This window comes from Acanthochromis polyacanthus, chromosome 11 (assembly GCF_021347895.1).
Source record: "Acanthochromis polyacanthus isolate Apoly-LR-REF ecotype Palm Island chromosome 11, KAUST_Apoly_ChrSc, whole genome shotgun sequence".
In the NCBI taxonomy this organism is placed as follows: domain Eukaryota; kingdom Metazoa; phylum Chordata; class Actinopteri; family Pomacentridae; genus Acanthochromis; species Acanthochromis polyacanthus.
In genome coordinates this window covers 39,915,672-39,936,572 of record NC_067123.1, presented here as the reverse complement: position 1 = coordinate 39,936,572, position 20,901 = coordinate 39,915,672, and the positions used below count along the sequence as shown (strand labels likewise).

At 41.4% G+C, this 20,901-nt stretch overlaps 1 protein-coding gene across 1 annotated transcript in view; it reads left to right on the top strand.

Annotated features, from left to right (window-relative positions):
• Nucleotides 1–20,901, top strand: part of grin2da (glutamate receptor, ionotropic, N-methyl D-aspartate 2D, a) — a 322,668-nt gene that overhangs the window by 278,475 nt on the left and 23,292 nt on the right. Inside the window, exons 14-16 of the mRNA XM_051955237.1 lie at nt 1,614–1,774; nt 8,001–8,070; nt 8,766–8,883. Of these exons, the coding sequence (XP_051811197.1) occupies nt 1,614–1,774; nt 8,001–8,070; nt 8,766–8,883 (349 nt within the window). The remainder of the gene's footprint in view (nt 1–1,613; nt 1,775–8,000; nt 8,071–8,765; nt 8,884–20,901) is intronic.

Genomic DNA, 20,901 nt, shown 5'->3' with positions numbered 1-20,901 from the left:
TTGCTTTTGAACTTTGCGCTGAAAACAGTCTGGATCGTTCTTTTTCTCTTTAGCCCAGAGGACAAGAAGTTCATGATTTCCAAAAACAATTTGAAATGTGGCCTCATCAGACCACAGCATGCTTTTCTACTCTCAGGACCGGAGAAGCCGGCAGCATTTCTGGGTGTTGCTAATATATGGCTTTGGCTTTGCATGAAAGAGTTTTAACTTGTACTTGTGGTTTTCCAAAGTGTTCCTGAATCCACCTGGTGAAATCCTGTACAGAATGATGTCTGTTTTTAATGCAGGGGGATCAAGCAGAAATGTCTTCAGATTCCCTGAATCTTTTGATGATTTTATGGACTGTAGATGATGAAATCCCTGAATTCCTTGCAGTTGTACATTGAGAAACATTGCTCTTAAACTGTTGGACTATTTGCTCACAAAGTGATGAACCTTACCTCATCCTTGCTTGTGAACAACTGAACCTTTCGGGGATGCTCCTTTTATAGCCAATCATGACACTCACCTGTCTCCAGCTAACCACCATTCCACAGGTGGACCATTTCCACCTGTGGAATGGTCCAAACAGGTGTTTTCTGCTGGTCTTTTGTTGCCTTTATCCCAGCTTTTTTGGAACGGGTGCAGGCATCAAATTCAAAATGAGTGAATATTTGGGGGAAAAAAAACAACAAAGTTCAGTCAGTTTGAATATTAAATGTGTTGTTTTTGTAGTGAATATGCAGCAGGTTGAAAAGGATTTGCAGGTCATTGTATTCTGTTTCTATTTATGTTTTGCACAACGTCCCAACTTCTTTGGAATTGGGGTTTTAAAAAAAGGTGGAAAAACTACTGATATTTACAATAAACTAGAGTATTAAATGTACAAAAAGGGACAATGTGATAATATACCCATTTGTTCCTATTTATATATTGACTTTGATTGTTTTTATCTTGCACTAAATTTTAATTTATTTCGGGTGTTCTTTTCTTTTGTATTTTATCCTGTACTGTCAGTGCTATATTATCACTGGAACTACAATTTCCCTGAGGAACTTTCCAAAGGGATCAATAAAGTATCAATATCTATCTATCTATCTATAATAAGTATATAGGAGGGTTTTGATGAGTCCTGTTGGGCCCAGATTATTGGTTTATTACACAGTTTTGCTGAAGTCGTTAGTTTCTCTTCAACAAGTGAAAATAAGTAGAAGAAAGGCAGTGAAATAAGAATGGGGTCCTCTTCCCACATGCTCGTTGCTTTGTTTCACTTCTCCGTTCAAGAGAGCACTTGAAAATCGCTTGAGTTAACAGAAAAACAAGTGGAATACTGTATACTCGCCTCTCCCTGTTGCCTACTCTTATTTTTCAGTGCAGTTTCAGCAGAACCCACAAAACTGTATCCTGCTGCTCTGACACTTTAAAACCTCATCTGTTTTATCACTCCCCCCTCAGCTCTTCAGAAAAAGTGTAGCAACGCCGAGGCCGCTCTTTGAAAAGCAGAGACTTTGAAGCTTTGTGTAGCAGTTCATCCTTGCAGCAGGGATCAGCTCCTCTCTTTAACCTCCTTCTTCCCATCCTGCCGCTTTAATCTCGGCCCACCTCCTCTTCTTCTTCTTCTTCTTCCCGTGCAGTTCCAGCAGCCGACGGAGCAGTACCCGCCGCTACGTTTCGGCACGGTGCCCAACGGCAGCACTGAGGAGAACATCCGCTCCAACTATCCCAACATGCACCAGTATATGATCCGCAACAACCAGAAGGGCGTGGAGGAAGCCATCGACAACCTCAAGACGGGGTAAGGAAGGGAAAGGAGGAAGTGATGGATAAAGACGAGCAAAAGAACCAAGTTACCAGAAAGATGAAGAGTCCATGTGCTTTGTTTCAAAATATTTTACACTTTTGCTAATATTCCACTCCCTTTTCTTACACTACATGTTACTCCCATTGTTTCATACTTATACGGAGTTAAACGCTCAAATGCTCCACTTTCACTTTTTTAAATACAAAGATGTTCTTAAGTGACACCTCTCTGGTCTTGTTTGATTCTGTTAAAAACTATTTCTTGGTCATTTTTTTGCTCCTGTCACATTTCTATTCACTTTGGGCTCATTTTTCTCTGCAGTATAAAATCCTGCACCTCCATGGAAACAGCACAAGTCAGGAATGTCTTCTGTACAGTATGGCACAGTTACACTATAAATCAGAATGATATTATACACCCCCTGTCAAAAGTTTTAGGACGCTTTCTCATTCAAATGAATGAGAAAGCGTCCTAAAACTTTAGGATGTATTGTATATATATTGTATATATTTATTACATAATTTATTTTAGAAAATTTCAAAGAAACTGGAATCAACATGTACACCATACTTCCCACAAGTGTTACCAATACTAACATGGTTACTCTGCAAACTCTACATGTTTTATTACTTAGTTTTCCATCTGGTTTGTGTAAACACACCCTGCAGTTCATCCCACTTTTGATCAGCAGTCCCTGATTTTGGATCACTAATTGCTCCGTGGTTGTCCTGTTTTTATACAGAAACCGGTTATAGTTTATTTTTGGTACTTTTTTTAATTATACATGTAGAATAAAGTGATTTTTATTTTTAAAAAGTCAGGATTTTAAGCTGTATAATGTTCCCAATGGAACAGTATGCTACAGATGAGCTGTTCACTGCTCATCAAAAGGTTCAAAATCATTCTATTTTTTCCAGTTTTTAGAAAAACTGACTGATAAATAGTATTACTTTGACAGTTTTTTTTAAAGATGGCATTCTTTTGAAGCCCACTGATGGCTGTTCAGAGGGTTAAAGGGTGGGATCACTTCGTACAGTCTGGTGAATCTTAAATACAGTAATAAGCCTTTATCACAGCTGACGTTTTGGCATTTCAAAGTGGGTCAGTTCAAGGAGGGCAGAAGAAGGTAACCCAGAAAAATCAGGTCCAGGTAGTCAAGTAAAAGGTCTTCATTTTAGTGAGCTGGAATATAAACAACACGCCAACAGCGTGCCAAGTCTGGGGTTAGGTATTGGTACCACAATGGCTCATTGGAGAAGCTTCTGGGGAAAAGAAATAACAGAAACATTGTCGATATTAATGGTTCCACATCTGCACTTCCTGCTGCTCTTAGGAGAGGTTTATTTAGCCGAAGAAAACACTTGTATGGGTGTGCAGGGCTTTTGTCTACCAAGAGGAAGCTGCAGTGTATTGAAGAGAAACTAAATAAGGGTAAAGGTCTGTATGGTGTCTTTTGCCTTTATCTCATTTTCAGTTGTTCACAATAAGGACAACAAACACCCCAGAGAAAAAAAAGCATTGCACCCTGCATCTTTTATCACTGTTCCCCCTTTTCAGGTTTCAGAAAGGCACCGATCTCGTCACTGTCGCATTTTTTCAAGCAACCAGTCATGTGACCAAGACTCGTCACCCTGGAAACTGGAGAAGCTTGTTCTGGTCATGTCTGCGCCTCCGGAGCTGCTTGATATTCTGTCAATCAACGGATGCTGGGGTGGGGATAAGTTGTCAAGATGTTATTGTCATAGAAACAAAACCCGACGCTTCATGCCTTTACTGCCAGAGAAAAACGGACAATTTAAAAGATTAGATCTGCTTCAACAAAAGAAAGGTGCGATAACGTCCGGACCCATTTTGCCGAGGAGATCCAGAGCGGAATACAATGTGCTGCCCAGATGGATGTTGTCGCCGCTGAGGCAGTCATCCATTTCAACATCAAACTCCATCCACAGAACCAGCTGTCCTTTCAGCATCGTGGACGGTGACCAGGCAAACCGCTCCGACTAAAATGAGAAATTCAGCAGATGCAGTGGCTTTGTTTGCATCTCTGAATGCCCAAACTGGAGGCAGAATGTTGATGAATCTATACAGCACTGTGTTTCTGGCTTGGTTTGGGCCAATACCTCATTTGTAAATCAATGCAAACTTATTCCGACTGATCTGGCATTTATCCTCTGATAAAAAAATGCCATCCTGAGAGGAGAGTGGTGTCTTCCAGAATGACAATTTTCTTCTCCAGACTGAAAAAAACTTGGTCGGGGAAGTGTGTCTGCTCCGTAAGATGAATATGTCTAAAACAGAGCAGGCAGATCTGGCAGGCTAAAGTGGAACAGAGTGAAATACATTAGAATCAGGGTGGAAGAAAGCAGATTGGGTCTACAAGCAGCATGAAGTCAAAGAAGTCAGACGTTGTTACGACCGAACGCAACCAAACTGTATCCACAGTCGACATCTCGTTACTACAAATATACTTCCACTGCCATCTGCTCCCAGCTTTCCCCCCCGATCCATGTGAAAGCCACAAGTTAAATCTACACATTTTTGACAGCAGTGCTTGCTTTAAGCAGATCCCCCCCGTTCTTTATATATATGTTTTACTTTTATCTCGGGGCAGTGTTGTCGTCGGTGCTCGGTTCAATTACAGGACCCTCTTGGCTGACTCAACCTGTTAGCGCATCAATCTGCCTTCGCCCGGAGAGCCTCGGCTAACCGTTGTAACCTGTGCAGCCCCATCAGGATCATGGCTACTAAATGAAGCGGCAGAAGAAGGGGAGGAGGGGTTGGGGAGAAGAGAAAAAGCACTTCTAAATAATACATGGTAGCAGCAACCGCAGTGCGGTGGGAGAATCGCGCCATCTCAGCACCCTTTGACACTCAGACGCCTCGTGTCTTTAGGGGACGGGCGGTTATTATCCCCCCGAGGGACCGCAAAGTACATAAAGCGCTTGCTGTGAAATATACACTGGCTCATCGTGTTTGAAGTGTGAGGTGAAGGATGGGAGTGATGTTCAGCGATGCAGATGAGAGTTCAAATGTTTAATGGGACAAGCAAACACAGGCACTTTGGCAAGCCGACAAGAAGCGACCGCAGTCCTCAGCAAATTTGACTTTCCGTGTTATTAAAACTCCCCTCATCCTCCTCCTTCTTCCTACATCTGTTTCTACCTCTTTCCATCTCACTTCAATCCCCCAACTCTCAACCATCCCTCTCGTTATCCACTGTTTATCTCCCTCCTCTCCTCCTGACATTATTTACGAAGGAAACATTAGTTTACACCGCCAAGGAAAAGCGTTATAAAGATTCCTGTTGGATTTGGCTGTCAAGGCATCGAACATCACCTCTTCATCTCAACCTCATCTTTTCTCCCTAATCCTTTTCCTGTCTTCAGTCTGGCCCTTTCCTCCTTCCTCATTACCTCCTCGCTCCCAGCTCATCACCTGCTTTGCACTTCCTCCCCCCACCTTCTCCCATCATTATTTCAAACTTCACACTTTCTCCCTTCCTTTTCTGCCTCCCTCCCCTCCTGTGCCCTCCTCTTCACTTCTTTTCAATCTTCCATCCTTCAGCACAATCATTCTCCTTTCCAGGAAGAGTTTGGTTACACCGTGCAGCTCCCCGAGTGTGAATATAAATGAATGTGAAGGAGATGAGCAGGTGTAGTGACAAATCCATCATCAGATCCTCGGATGTACATCATCCGTCTGAGCCGAGCTGGTACGTTTAATCTATTATGATATGATGAACTGTTCTAATTCACTTTTGATGTAGGTACATTTTACACACCTGCTGTTTCTGCTCCTACGCCACTAGGCAATTTCAACTAATGACTTTTTTCATTATAGTTTAATCTTCTGATTTTTTGTCATTATTTTTCATTTAGTTGGTGAAAAGCGGTAAAATTCTCACATGTAAACACGCTTTTGTTTCATCCATCCATCTTCCACTGATTGGGTGTTGGGTGTCAGGCAGCAGGCTAAGAAAGGGGACTACAGACACCCCATTTCCCAACAACATTTTCCAGTTCTTCCAGGGGAATCCTGTGCCATTCCCAGGCCACATGAGATATATATTTAATCACTTTGGAGAGTTCTGGGATTTCCTCTCAGTTAGATGTGCCTGAAAGTCCTCCAAGCGAAGGCACCCAGGAGGGATCTAATCAGACGTCTGAATCCCCTCAACTGGTTCCTTTTAATGCCAAGGAGCAGCAATTCTTTGTCGAGTCCAAACTCCTCTCATTGTTTCTAAGGCAGAGCCCAGCCACCCTTCAAAGGAGACTTATTTTGGCCGCTTGGATCTACAATCTCATTCTTTTAGTCAATAGACGGAGCTCATGAACATATGTGAGGGTTGGAACATACATTGACCGGTAAATCGAGAGTTTTGCCTTCCGGCCCTCTTCCCCACGGCGGTCCAGGATGACACCCATAATACTGCTGACCCAATCTGCCCATCGTCTCCAATTTCATTGAGCAGACGCTTTCATCCAAAGCAACGTACTGTACATCTGAGAGTGGATGCAACACAAGCAAGGACCTAGTCAGGAGAAAACAACCTGGAGAAGTGCCGTAAAACAAGCTCAGTCATTCGTGAACAAGATCCCAAGATGCTTCAAGTCCTTCAGATGGGGCAATCATGGATTACGTCCTCAGACTTCGAGGTGCTGACTCTCGTCCAGTCAGCACCTGGTTCAGCACTCATAACTTCTGTTCTTTACCAAACAACACAGAGAGGAAACCATTTTATTTTAGCACCATTGTTGTGATATTGAGTCTGGGATTTGGTAGCTTTCCAGTTTTCTACTTTAAATAGATACACAGTATATTTCAGTTATTTGCATGCAAAAATGTTCTAGATATCAGTATGAAAAAACAGTACAATGATGTTGCTTTTAACTGTGCTGCCCAGGCTGGCTGCAAAGACGACATTTAAACCACCTGCCTAATACTGTGTAGGTTCCTCTGTGCTGCCAAACAGCTCTGAACAATAAGGGCATGGATAGAGGGTCCTCTGGAGGTCTCTTGTGGTATCTGGCACTGGGATGTTGGCAGTAGATTCCTTGGGTCTGATGGGTTGCATGGTGGGGCCCCCATCAATCAGACTGCATCCTGTGGATCCGCTATCAGACTGCGATCTGAGGAGTTTGGAGGCTGAGTCAGTACTTTGGGTTGTCTGTCATGTTCTTTGAGTTGTTCAGGAACACGGTGTGTCGAAGCTCAATGTCCTGATAGGGGAGGCCACTGCTGTCGAGCACTGCTGTTGCCATAGGGACCCATGGAAGACCCAAGGCTTTCCAGTGAAACATTACATTTACACAAGATGAATTGTTCAGCTTTTCGCTTCTTCTGTTACCGATTTTCATGTTAATTGGCTAATCAGTTAATAATATATATATATATATATATATATATATATATATGTATAGAGAGAGAGAGAGAGAGAGAGAGAGCAAGAGAGAGAGAGAGAATATATATAGAATTATATGTTCTGCATAAAGCTTCTGCAGATTAATACCTTACATAAAGCTGTTTGTAAAACCAGAGCAACAGTTGGTCAACATCTCTTTGTTTTGCTGACATGCTGTAGTGAGGCAATGAAACAGAACTTTATGTCTGACACGGGAAGAGCTTGTATTTTTCATTAAACTGATTTTATTCTTTCTGTGCATAAGACATCAAATATTCCATCATGTTTATTTCAGCCACGTTGACATTGCCATGTCTAATCCAGTATTATTGCTGATTTTCACAGAGACATGACTCGGGCATAGCAACAGAGCTGAGATCAGTATGTACACTTTCCAGCACATTTATGAATCAATTTGCATTTCTGCAAGCAGCTGCAGAAGGAGATTACAACAGGGAGAAGAGGGAGTTTTTTTTTCCTGCCGAGCAGAAGTAAGATTCACGTCCCTGACGCCAATCGCAGCCTCCCCTGTAGCTGCATTGTATTCAAGCCATTGTAGGTGGAGAAATGACATCTCTGCCTCCTCCATGATGAATATCTCTGTGTGACTGTTGAGAATTGGTGCAACATGGTGTCTAGGTGGAACCCTCTTTTGAAATCCGTCCGTTTTCCTTTTAGGGGGTTGTTGTCGCAGCGCTGCTTTGTCCATCATTTCTGTCATTTTGTTCACTAGTTGCACTTGCTCTGTTGTCATTTAGCTCCAGGTCAGTGATTTCCATTTCTTTGCTGTAATTTTCCTCTGTCATTCCGCCCCTGCAGGAAACTGGATGCCTTCATTTATGACGCTGCTGTGCTGAACTATATGGCCAGGAAGGACGAGGGCTGCAAGGTAAGAAATAGATCTCTGCCATTTCACAGCGCTGCACAGTGACACAGTTATATATATACCAGAAGCCATTGTCGAAGTCTCCTTACCCTGCAGCTACTGTGCGCAGAAAAAGAAACTATAAAATCTTGTGTGCTCGGCCTCTTCTCGTGGGAAGCACAACAAGCATACTAAATGAGCACTCCAACAAAAGCTACATCTACATTAAATGAATCAAATCCATCCCATGCATTTATATTCATCCCTCGCGGCTTGTAGCTAGTTAATATTGTCATTTTTGGACAGCGCTGCTGTTGATTTATTTATGTTTGTGTTTGATACAGCTCCCACAGCGAGAATGAAAATCCTGCCCAGTGATCATTTGTAATAAGGTCTGTGGGAGGCCTGAGCTCCCAGCAGCCTCATACAACAGCCACTGCTGCAGTAATTATTACAACTGATGTGGATCTATATTAATTCCTCCGCTGAAACAATATCCCACACTCCAGCCCTGGGACTTTCTGCGGTGTCGATATTAGAGCCGAGTGAACCGCATTCATGCGACAGTGACAGTAGGCAAAAAATAAATAAAGAAATGAAATGAGAGCAGCAGAAATAACTCATTTTCTCATTACCATCTGCCTCTGTCTGTGGCTTAATGTCTTTGTATGCATGCATGGGTTTGGAGATGCTTATGTGTGTTTGCTGGATTCCTAAAGGTGATGACTATCGGCTCTGGGAAGGTGTTTGCCACTACAGGCTACGGCATCGCTCTGCACAAGAACTCCCGCTGGAAACGACCGCTGGACCTGGCTCTGCTGCAGCTGGTCGGAGACGGTAAGACGACAAAGGAGGATGGTAAAAAAAAAAAAAGATGGGAACACATCCGCACGAATGGTTTTTCATTTTAAAACACCACATTAAAGCTCTTCTCCGGATTAAACCCCTACAAACGCATCTCTGTGTATCAAAGCTACATAATTAGAAGTCACAAGCATTTTAGGCTGTTGTTCTGGACCTTTGTTACTCCTCATCTCATTTATACTCTCCCACCATCAAACAACACATTTAAAGCAAGAAGAGGGTTTCAGTCATAATGAGGCATCATCAGAAAAAAATCCAAGTGGTACAGGTTTTCCTGTTAAACGTACCTGTGTATTACCAGTTTAATGGGCATGTATCTGCTCTTAAATCTCCACTTATTCATCAAAGGCTGCTCTGATTACAACGTTTTTATTTATTTTTTTGCTCAAATGCTTAAAGAAACTCTTGATGCTGTTATGATCTTTTGTGGGTTTGAAAATAATGACTGCAAAATTGGTTGTGGTACAAGTCATAAGGATGGCACCTGGCACAGTTTCCTTGTCTCTTCCAAGTAGCTTTAATTGCCAAATCATCAGACCATAACCTGACAGCTGGTTAGAAATTAACCTTTTAGCTGCCTCTTAGGGCTGTAGGGTCAATGGATGCGCCCCCATCCAACCACATTCTCATTGGTTGGACAATACTTACTGTGAATTTCTGAGGAGAAAAAAACTCAACCAACAGCAGCCTTCCAGGATTAATCCATTGTTTTTGGTGGCGGTAGGAACAGACCACCTGTAACGCCCCCACATTTCTTTTTGTGACCAGTTTATTCTTTCATCAGTACGTAAAATTTCAGTCAACCAAGGGGCCGTTTACACGAGGACGCTTGCAGGTAAAAACGTCAAAATATTTCAACAAAACACCCTATCGTTTATACGAGGACGCCGTTTTGGGGGCTTAGAAACGCAAAAATTTGAAACCGGCCTCCAGAGTGGAAAAGTTGAAAACGCTCCTCCGTTACGTTTCCGTCTAAACAGCAAAACTTTGCCGAGATCTGACCACGTCCCATACGCGATTATGTCACATACGTGTGCTGGTGCTTTGGTTTGCCGGCCAGTACAAGGAAGTAAACAAAGATGTGTGATTATTTTCATCCTTCGTACCTTCAAGCAACTCTGGCAGCTCTATGTACACTACAGGAGTCGTACCAACAAACGTACAGAATCTGTACAGATTCCATTCATGAACATTTACCGCGGCGGAGATCCGAAAAGGGAGATAGTACGCATGTGCGTAGACATGGCAGAGTTTTATCACAGCGCCACCCAGCTGCCTGGCATGCATATCCAATCGAATTCCACACGCTATAGAGTCACCGTATATACGCAGATTTCCTTCAAAACCGCTCGTCTAAATGTGAAATGACAAGACGCCACTTTTGCGTTTTCTGTTAAGATGGTCCTCGTATAAACGTAGCCTAAGATTTCTTTGGTTGACTACAGTTCTGTTGTTTTTTTAATTGTCTTATCGGTCATAGGGAGGTAAGTAGAAATGATTATTTGTTGGTTCTTTCGAGGTCAAAGGCTTGTGATTTTCATTCTAGAGATGAATATGTGCATTTCATAGAACATCTGGAGACCAGGCTGGATGAAGGGAGAGAGAATGGGATGGAAAGTCTCCGACCACAACCTCTCGAGGATAGAAAAGTTGATATCGATAGTGTTCCATCTAGCCGACTTTAGAAATTCTGTCTGAACTGGATCCTTGTGAAAATAGTGACATTTTGCTATGTAGACATGTAAAAGGTTGTAGGGGGACAGAAAAGGCATAAAAAGACTCTTTAAAAGTGTCTATATTCTTCTGGTATTCCAGTACAGATGGAAAGCTTATAAAAGACAGTCAACCATTGCAGCGATTTTGTAATTTATCCGTAACAGTGTGCCTGTGGCCTCACAGAAGTTTGCATGAGTTTTATTAGCAGATGGTGCGATTCTGTTTGTGGTGAGATAAAAGGGAAGGAAGTTCAAAGTTAGACGAATGTTAAGGATGAGGAAGAGAGATTGAACAGCAGAAGGAAGAAAGATGTGAGGATGAGGAGAGGTGTGATGGGATGGATGAGGGTAGGCGGAGAAATGCAAGGAGATGAAGGTGAGAGAGAGAGATCAATACAGAAGGTTAAAGGGGGGAAGAGGAGGGCTGGTGTGATCTCTTATAAAGCTGTCACATTTATAGTTCACACACATCACACACTCTTCGTCTGACCTCGCTGACGACACACACACACACACACACACAGCCTGGCATCTTCTGAACCTTTTGCCCTGAATCTGTGCCGCTTCCAGTGTTTTGTTTTTTCCCTAAAGCTGTGGCATGTGATGAAGCTGTTACCTTCCATACAACCGCATCTAGATAGATGCTTCATTAATCCTGAGGGAAATATGTTTCAAATTGCCATATCTTATATTTATTTATTCCATTACTTCTGGTTATTTTTAGCCAACTTAACATACATTAAACTGGGAGAACTTATCACCCCAGTAACCCAGAAAATGGCAGAAAAGCTTCAAACATGTGAAAGGATTGTAGTTTAACCTAAACCCTGATATTTTTATGTATATATATGTAGCCATGTTTCAGCATTTTCCAAAAACTAACCACACAGTTTGACAAACAAAACTAGAGTCTGGTCTCCCATTCCTACTTTTAAGCCTCGTGGACTTTTAATGCCATAGGTGAGAAAACAGGTTTCTTTGACAGTGAAAATGCATTTGTTTTGAAACAGAAATGGCAGTGCAGTTTAGTTGGACAGGAACATATTTGTATAGAGACTGTTCAGCAGGGGCACCGTCTCTGCATCCTGGGCTAAGCACGACCCAATGCTAACTATAGTTTAGAATACAGAAATACAGCCAGGCCAGAGCATTTGTCCCTATATAGCAAAATGAAAACAAGACACTGCCAGATCATTCTCCAGTCCTGACTACGTACATTTCACAGACTTTTGGCTGTTTTCCTAAATCTCATTTTTGCACCTATACCAGCTGGTAATGGCTCATATTTTGTGTTGTCGCTCTTAAAACATGTAGGTGAAAAAAAGGCGAAAGAATGATGGATGAGATCACACAGAGAGAAAAGGTAAAGAGCAGGAGGTGTGACAGAGACGTAAGTGAGGACTGGAGGTGCTAACGGCTGCTTTTTGTTCCTAATAGAACAATATAATGCCTGTCATTGTTGGATTTTACAGTTCTGCTCCTGGAGGAGATTCAGAACACAAAGAAGGGGATAAATTTTAATCCTTTGAGTCATCTATTAAATAGTGCCAATAATTACACCCATTTACTGAATCCCACAGACAGGTGAGCATTATTTAAATTATGACTGTGTAATCACACCACAACAACTGAGAGAAGATCCGTCATAATTATACGATCTGCTGACGGGAAAATGTGATCCTCAAGAGACACAGACATAATTGCATGGAAACGGCCAAACTTCCAGCATTTGACAAATGGAATTACAAATTGCTACTTAATGACTAAAATAAATTCCAGGCTCTTCCTCTTCTCCCCCTCGTAGGTCTCAAGGAAAGATAAACAACATTTGTAAAATTCTGCTGCGTTCACCTGCATCAGAAGCAAATGAAATGCTCTGATTACTTTTTAATTTGCTGCATTTTTTCCATGATATTTCCGCTGACATTCACATGGGTTGGTCTGGTTGAATAAAGCAGGATGATGACAGGAGGCTCGCACACATAGCAGAGATGGTGAATTACTTTAGCACGGTGGCCATGGACAGACTCCAGTAATTTGGTGTGGAAAGAATCTGAAGGTCTACTGCATTGACGGAATCATTTTACGTTTTTATATTGACAGAAAAAGCGTTTTAGCTTCTGCTGATTTCGGTTCTCAGTACGGAGGACAAACATCAGGGCTGAATACATGAGAAATGTTGTAGAATTAATGTGCATAAGCTATGAAAGCAAGACAAAATTATTTTACTTAACTGATAGAGGATGTAGACATGAGCGCATGAAAACAGAGAAAAATGGTCTTTTGCAACCAAAATGGTGGTATTGGCCCAAATAACAGTATGGCTAAAGAGAGATGTATAAAAAAGGCAGGGGAAAAAAGACAAACTAGAAAAGTAGGTAAAACATTAAAATTGAAGATGTATGTTGATTACTTTGGATGACAAACAACCCAAAGATTTAAGTGAAATTTAAATTCTGGCATCGGTAAGCCTGAGTATCAGCTGTTACTCCTCATATTTTATCGTGAAAAGTTGGAAAAGCCTGATTGGACAGACTCAGTGAAGATGCAGCAGTCTTCAGGCAGAAATGAAGTAAAGCTGGGTTATTCTGAACCGTGGATGTAAGAGCGATTACAGGAGAGAGAGAGAGAAGAGACAGGAAGTGGACAAAAATATTAGCTAGAATTTTAAATCCCCATCCCTGTTCAGACTCATTTAACATTTGTTGTGAAGACTTTAAAGAAACAAAAAAAGAGTCAAATCTTTTGTGTGCGTTTGTTCACATATTTGGGCAATAAAGCTGATTCTGATAGAACACAAAGTTGTGGTCATGATGGCAGACGATGCTTCCATTAGGATTTAATCAACTCATTGATCGATCATTGAGTTCGAATGAATCTTTGTGTCAAATTTGAAGAAAATCTCTCAAGGTGTTCCTGAAAAATTATGTCGTCAAGACGTCCGTGTAGATTATAAATCAGTCAGGTAAAGTAATCCTAAGTGCTTCAGTAGAAATGAACCAGATTTCTCTTTTTGGCTCTTTAAGGGATGACTGAAGATTTTAATGGTGGTAAAGCTGTCCTATGAAGGGCATCAAGACTGCATTATAAGTACCTGATAAGTGGGGTCATAAATCCCCCTACTCTGTTTAGAAACTGCTATTCCAGTTTGCCACAGATGGCTTCCTTCACTGCTCTCTAAAACCAGTCCAGAATGTGGACATTGCCGTCCCCAGAGGATTGTCCCTTTTCCCTCAGATGTGTGTGGACTGCTGAGTCTTTTGGATTGTTGTCTAGTCTCCCTTATCTACAGATGTGTGCACTCTTTGCTGCATTTGGCTGCTCAGCTTGTGCGTGACTGTTTTTATCCTCAGGGTGAACCGCTTTTTGCTGGGTCTAAAGTGTACCCGCATGTCTTGTCTGGAGAAAATCCTTCCAAATTTCTGAGACACTCCGGCCACATGGGACGGCAATGTTGTTCTGCCTGTTCCTCTCCTCTTCTGGTTTTGATGTTGGCATGTTTTCTCCCCACATCTTTTTGCTGACTTCAGGCCCACTTGGGATAGCCACATTTTTTAATATGCATTCTTAAAATGTGTCTTTTCCCACTGTCTTAGTAGAGACATTCTCAACCTGGTGCCGTAAGGTTCTGATAAACCTCAAAATACAGCGGGTAGTGGTCGTCCAGTGACAGGTGTGGGTTTGTAAGTGGAAGTTTCCTGTAGATGTCAATGTTAAAGCACAGCACAGATCTTTTTTTGTGCCAGTACTGTGTTCTTTATTGTTCATCCAGTGACTCAACATTGAGTTTTACAACCATGTCCAAAGACCTGACATGAGTTCATTCTGTTCTGCACATGCACCATGACCCTTAGCAGGCTCTCTTATTTTCCCGAGTAATGCATCTCTTTCTTAGTGAGCCGTCATTTCCTTTCTCAACACATGGCTGGTCAGTCACCAGTTTGGCTCCTCTAGAGAGCAATTTAGCCTCTTTGCAATTAGCAAGCTCAAGAGCCAGGTGGAAAATGCTTCAGTGCCAGCAGTCATAGCAGCTCCCTGGGGCAAAGACCACCAGAGGATGATGGCACATGGAAACTGAAAATACTCAAATGGAGAAGTGATATTTTTCCCATTAACAGGAGATGTCTGGCTGTTTGGTTAGAATGCCAGAAAAACACAAATACTTGTATTTAAACAACAGATTCTCCAAATTTTTACTTAATCTTAGTACTTCAGTGCATTAGACACATCTGACACCTAACCCTGCCTACAGAAAAAAATCAGACAGGCTTTTATTCTTCGTGTATTTTTATATTTTAAAAAGATATTCCAGATCTATACTGCTTTAATTTGTCAATGATCCAACCCAATGCTTCCCCTTTGGTTACTTCTCTCTAAATATAGGTGAGTGTGCATTTCTATGCGATAATTCCATCACTACAACAGCATAATCTCCCAACATTTAGCATTTTTAACCAAAGTACTGATTCACTATTTGCTTCTACTTTGCTGTCTGTTCACTTGATGTTAAGTAAAACTCAACTCTCCTGGCGGCTTAAAGAACATTACAGTTCGCTTATGTGGTAGCCTTTTAAAGCAGAATAGCTCCAAGAAGTGTTGGATTTCACTTAACAGGATAAATAAAACACAGCAAACTAGAGTCAGAATTTAGAAGTGAGTGAGACAGGCTGTGCTTTGGAAAGTTTAGATCAAGTTGCATTGATTTTTGTGCATCATTACAACACAGGTAGTTTCCCCAAATCTTAAGGTTTCACCAGAATTCATTAGCGATTCTCCTTTACTTGCTCAGCACAGCATTTTTAATCAATATTGTATCGGATTCTTGGATCAACTTGTGTTTTCCTTTAGTTACCGGTTGTGATTATAGTTCTAAACCTGTTGAACTCTTTTTTTGGAGTCCCGCCCATTTGTATAAAGAATAGAGTCAGATGAAGAGTCAATGCACCAAGATGCTTTGGATAAAGAAAACCTTAGGAAGATGAGGAAGCTGTGTGTCAAGTCCAACAGATTTCAATAAAAGTCACCTTCAAAGTGCTGCTGCAGAGGACCAGGGTGCAGGGATGGGTACACTTCTAGCTGCTGACTTGGGCTTAAATCCCACAGCATGCATCCAAAGTTCGCCTCCACTCCACTGCTGCTCTGTGTCGCTCACACTGATTCATGTTGACCGAGCAAAGCCAGTAAGAACACCTTGCAAACAGGCGTGAACTAACCGTGATGTCACCGGTTGGTTTCAACGCCGAGAAAATGAAGCCTGGATTTTGCTACTTCCTGGTCGCCATTTTGGATTTTTTGGAGCCAGTGACGTAAAAAGCGTCATCAAACAGACTGGACCGGAGAGCAACTAGGGGCAGGACCAGTCTATGGGCGGGCCAGATTGAAGCCAGACTGCTGAAAGCCTCGCCTTAAAGGATCTGTCAATCATTCCAGACAAGACTGTCAATCAAGTATAGCCACGCCCACTGACTCCGCCAACTTTAACGATTTATTTAAAATTTAGTATTGATTTATTTTAAGATCGGCCACCTGATCTCTCATTTTGACCATGAAAACTAACGAGAAAAAAATCCTGAGCTGTAGAACATCAGTCTATCACATTTTATTTTTTCCAAAAATGAATTGGGGTCTATGGAGCAAAAGTTTTTTGGAGCCAACCCTCGCGGACAGCGTGATATTGAAAGTTTTTGACACTTCTGGATGGGCTTCATTTTTGGAGCCAGATGCTACGTCCATCTTTATATACAGTCTATGCTTGCAAACAAAAGAACGATAAAAAGACAACGTGAGCATGAGCGGCTTTGAGCACTGAGAGTGGAAGAAACAGTGGCAGCACGGTGACCACTGGGGAAATTGATTTCTTTTTTATTCATATTCGTTTTTGTGTAAATAATGGCTTTCAGTCTTCAGAGACCCAGATGTTGATTTTCATTTTATAGAGCGAGAACAGAGCGGCAGATATTTGTTTGAACCTGCAGTTTGGTTTTTATGCCTGCTTTGCTTTCCATGGTCAGACAGAAGCTGCGGATTACAGTGAATCAGCATCTAGAAATGAATAAGTGACAAAAAACAAACACAAAACTTGACTGAATTCTCCTGTTGAAGGATCTCAATTGTGATAAAATGCATTTCCCTTTTTTACCAATTTGTGAGAAAGGATCTCAGGAGCATTTCTGCAAAAACAGTAAGACTTCATTCAGACCATTAAAACAATTTTCTTCAGTCAGTCTCTCATACTATTGTTATGTTTCTGCAAGTCAATGATGTGAAGGACAGGGAAAGTAACAAAAAGAAGATCTGCACCTTTGGGGTCTAAAAGGTGGAGTGGAGCTATGACTCTCCACATCCATCCACTAATTTTGCCAGAAGAAAGCAAACTAAAGTAAAGAGGCCTCAAACAAAGGTAGAATTGTTCTTTGGGGGGAAAATATTAAGTGCAACCATTTCGTTGGAGATAAACCCTCACAAAATTCTAGAATTTACCCTCTTCCTCAAAACACATAACCACTCTCACAAACTCAAAAACACTTAAACCAAGAGAAACTAACTGAAGGCATTGGCTCTTTGGTGTCACACACCAAACTGAGGGAGAAAACCTCCTTTTATAGACTACCCAGGCTGATGAGCAGCAGCTGGGTGGAGTGAGGACAGGTGAGCTGAGTGAGAGTCTCGTTAGGAGTGCTGGAGGTTACCGACTATCTGTAGCACTGTGTTATTACTGGAAGAACAGAGGTTAGAACAAAAGTATAGTGACCAACAGGGCAGCAACTAGTGGTTATTTTTGTGATTGATTGATCTGTTGATTATTTCTGGATTCATCGATTACTTCATTATAAAATGTCAGATGTTGGTGAAAAATACGTATTTCCTAAAGCTCTATGTCTTGTATTATCCGCAATCCAAAGATATTCAGTTTACTGTCACATAAATTTCAGAAGAAGCTGGACTTGGTGTTTTTTGTTGTTGTTGTTGTTTTTGTTTGTTTTTGATAACCAATATAATGTTTAGTTTGATACTAAAAGCAGCTGTCTTCGGAACTGAAATAAACAGCCAATGTGCAAGTATCAAAAACTACAATTCCTCAAATGGCCACTGGAGGCTCCAAAAGCATGTGCGTCCCAACAATACAACCCATGCTAAAAATGTCCAACTGTACAGTATGAATAAGCACATTTACAGCCTGGTACAAAAGGTAGCTTTGGTTTCTATAGCTAATTCTTCTGTTCAAGACGTCTGTACAGGAGATGATTTTTTAAATATATAATTCACCTATTTAAATTGGATTAAGGCCTAAAGTTATGAGTAATTAAGGGTGTGCTTGGTCCATGTCCTTCCTCAGCTCCATTCATTATAACAGCTGGGTGATTTCACCGTGGGTTCGTCCATCTTTGTTTACAGTCTGTGTTTGTTGCACAGAACGAGCTGACAAGTCGTCCTTGGAAACTATTTAGAAAAAAGTCACGCATGTTTGGAATATCCTTAGCAGGTGGTTGGATGATAGTTCTTCCTAGGATGCTGATCGATACATCCAACTGTGGATCGACCAAAAGTGCACAGCTCCAAGCCTCAAGAGATAGATTTTCACTCGACTGTGATCTTGTATAAATCCAGCTTCCTCAGAAGCTAAAAGTGCCCTCCGGAAGTGCCCTTGAAAAGATTAATATCTTTAGGAGTCTATGTCTTAAGAGACGAGTTAGACCTCTTACACGTCCCTCATTCTGACAACATCATCCACCTGTCAGACTGGTTGTCCCGTCATTACTTGTACATTTACGGGTTAGTTGATGTTTTGACAAAGCAATTTCTTTGTGAGATAGAGGAACTGCACAATGACACCATGGCTGGAATAACTGCACTCTCAAATAATTTACTTCTGTCATTCACAAAGAAGGCGTTACAGTAATTTTAAATGACTTGCTTGTTTTTTCTGTCCTGTCCAATATTTCCCCCCTAACAAAGTTCACTTTTCCTTATTTAAATGCTGAATGTCGCCTGTGTCCACAGTGTCACAGAGAATGTAATCCAATCCAAGTATGACAGGTATAAAATTAAATTATGAAATTGAGCAGACCAGACAAAAGCAATCTCTTTGTTTACCGAGCTGACTTGCATATTTAACATAGTGAGAAAAAACGTTTTCATGCTTGTAGATTGTGTGTGATGTTGCTTGATACAAAGTGCTTGAAATCAGTAATATATAACCGAGATGGAGACGACACTTCAGGGATGTTTGAGGCTCCATTTGTGGAGAATTCTGTTATGACTTCAGGATGATGTGCTCTGCCTTTTTGCTGATGATGTAGTTTTTTTGTAGCTTAATCAAGGTGCAGTGGTGTGGTTTACAGCCAAGTGTGGATGTGAATGTGACACCGTGAATGGAAACTTTAGCAGTGATGTGGACAACATGGAGGTAAGGAGGGTGTGGAAATTGCCTTTCATGGCAACTGTAGTATTTTTCAGTAAGCATCCAAAAGAATCCATGACTTCTATTAGTGTTTATTTAAACAGCCAACTAAAAGTTCTTAGGTAAAGTCTGGGAAAGATTTTGGCCATGGTTCAAACCTCAACTTTTGGATAGGATTATGAAGCACCAGTGTGAAACACCCCATGCTGTTTCATGGCCAGCCACTGAAAATGAACTTCTCCCTAAGATCTGATTCATACTGTTGCTTTGAATCTACTCAGAGCCTACGCAATAAATGGAGGCTATTGTGAGCACCTACATTTGTGTGCTGGTTTGTCCATGTTGCACTGTCAAAACACGAGCTTTCTAAGAGCAGTTCTCCACTGCAGCAACTTGCAGGCCATTTTAAGGTGGCCCGAACCTTTACATAAGTTCCAATTACAGGAGCCGCCCACGTAGAAACTCTTTCAGGGCAGTTTTGTCAAAAGTTTGAGGACACTGTCTCATTCAAATAAAGTAGAACCTGTCCTACAACTTCTGACAGGGGGTGTATTTCATCATATGGATGTGATCAGGGCAGGACTCTGATCATACATGTAAAGTTTCAGGCAGATTGGAGCATGTTCAGGGCATTTACACAGCATTTGAAATTTCATGGCGAAGGATCAAAATTCCAGAGGCCGCCACGGACACGCCCTTTGACTTTGGAAAAAGATTTTAATAACTTTGGATCATTAAGGCCTCCTGTATGTACTGACCCAATTTGAGGTGAATTGGAGTTTCCCCCGAGGAGGAGTTCGCTCTAGAAAAAAATGAAAAATGGGCAAAATCTGACATTCAACACAAAATAGCTCACTTCCTGTTGGGTTTGGAATGTGGCTGTCACTGACTTTTTTGTTCAGCCTGATGTGCTGCATATGTGTACCAAATTTGGTAGATACACCCCCTGTTAAAAGTTGTAGGACAGGTTCTACTTTATTTGAATGAGAAAGTGTCCTAAAACTTTTGACAGGGAGTGTACTTTGGGATAGACACTTCTTAGCAACCGTGAATCAACCGCTATGCACGTTGATGAAAGTAAATTCTGGGTAAACTCAGAGAGAACAAAGAATTCCATCTTTCCTACCTTATTGATATCCTTATCCATTTACAGTCTTCAAATGTATAATGGATAGCCATCAGCTATGTAATATACACCATTTAGGCTAAAATGACAAACTCCATTGTTGTATATACTACATGTACATAGAAATGGAGTTCCAGTAACAAGTATTTGTCCTTTTTTTGGCAGTCTGATCCGACTTATTAGATCTTACACTGCAATCGAAACTATAAGACCAATAAACACTCATACCTACTCGTGTCTGCCTGGAGTTCCTGCAGCTACCTTGTGCTGCTGGGTTGAGTTTCTTTGTGAACTTCAAATAATGGCGAGTGAAGTGCAGCAGAGCATGCTTGAGAGCGAACTACTTGAGGGGGTTAGAAGCAGAGTGGTCTAACCCACAAAACATCCAAACTAGGTTTTACATCGTTTCTGTAATATTGTAAAGTCTAGATTTTACAATACACTGGCACTGAGACCATCGTTGAAAACACAAAACTTTAAACTCATGCTTCGAAACTCTTCGCCTAATATTGAAAAGCAGCGTTTTTAACCAACATTACTGCCGCACAGACACAAGAGAAGATGTTGGAGCCAATTAAGTCTTAGTAGATCCATGAAAACAGCAGAAGGCCACATACTGAGAACACTGACTGTTACGTCGAGGCAAGCCAGACACAATCATTGCCCATTATCTTTGCACAAACTCACATGTTCGTACGGATAAAGCAGGCCACATGTTGTTACATTTGCTAAGGTGTGAGTAAAACCAT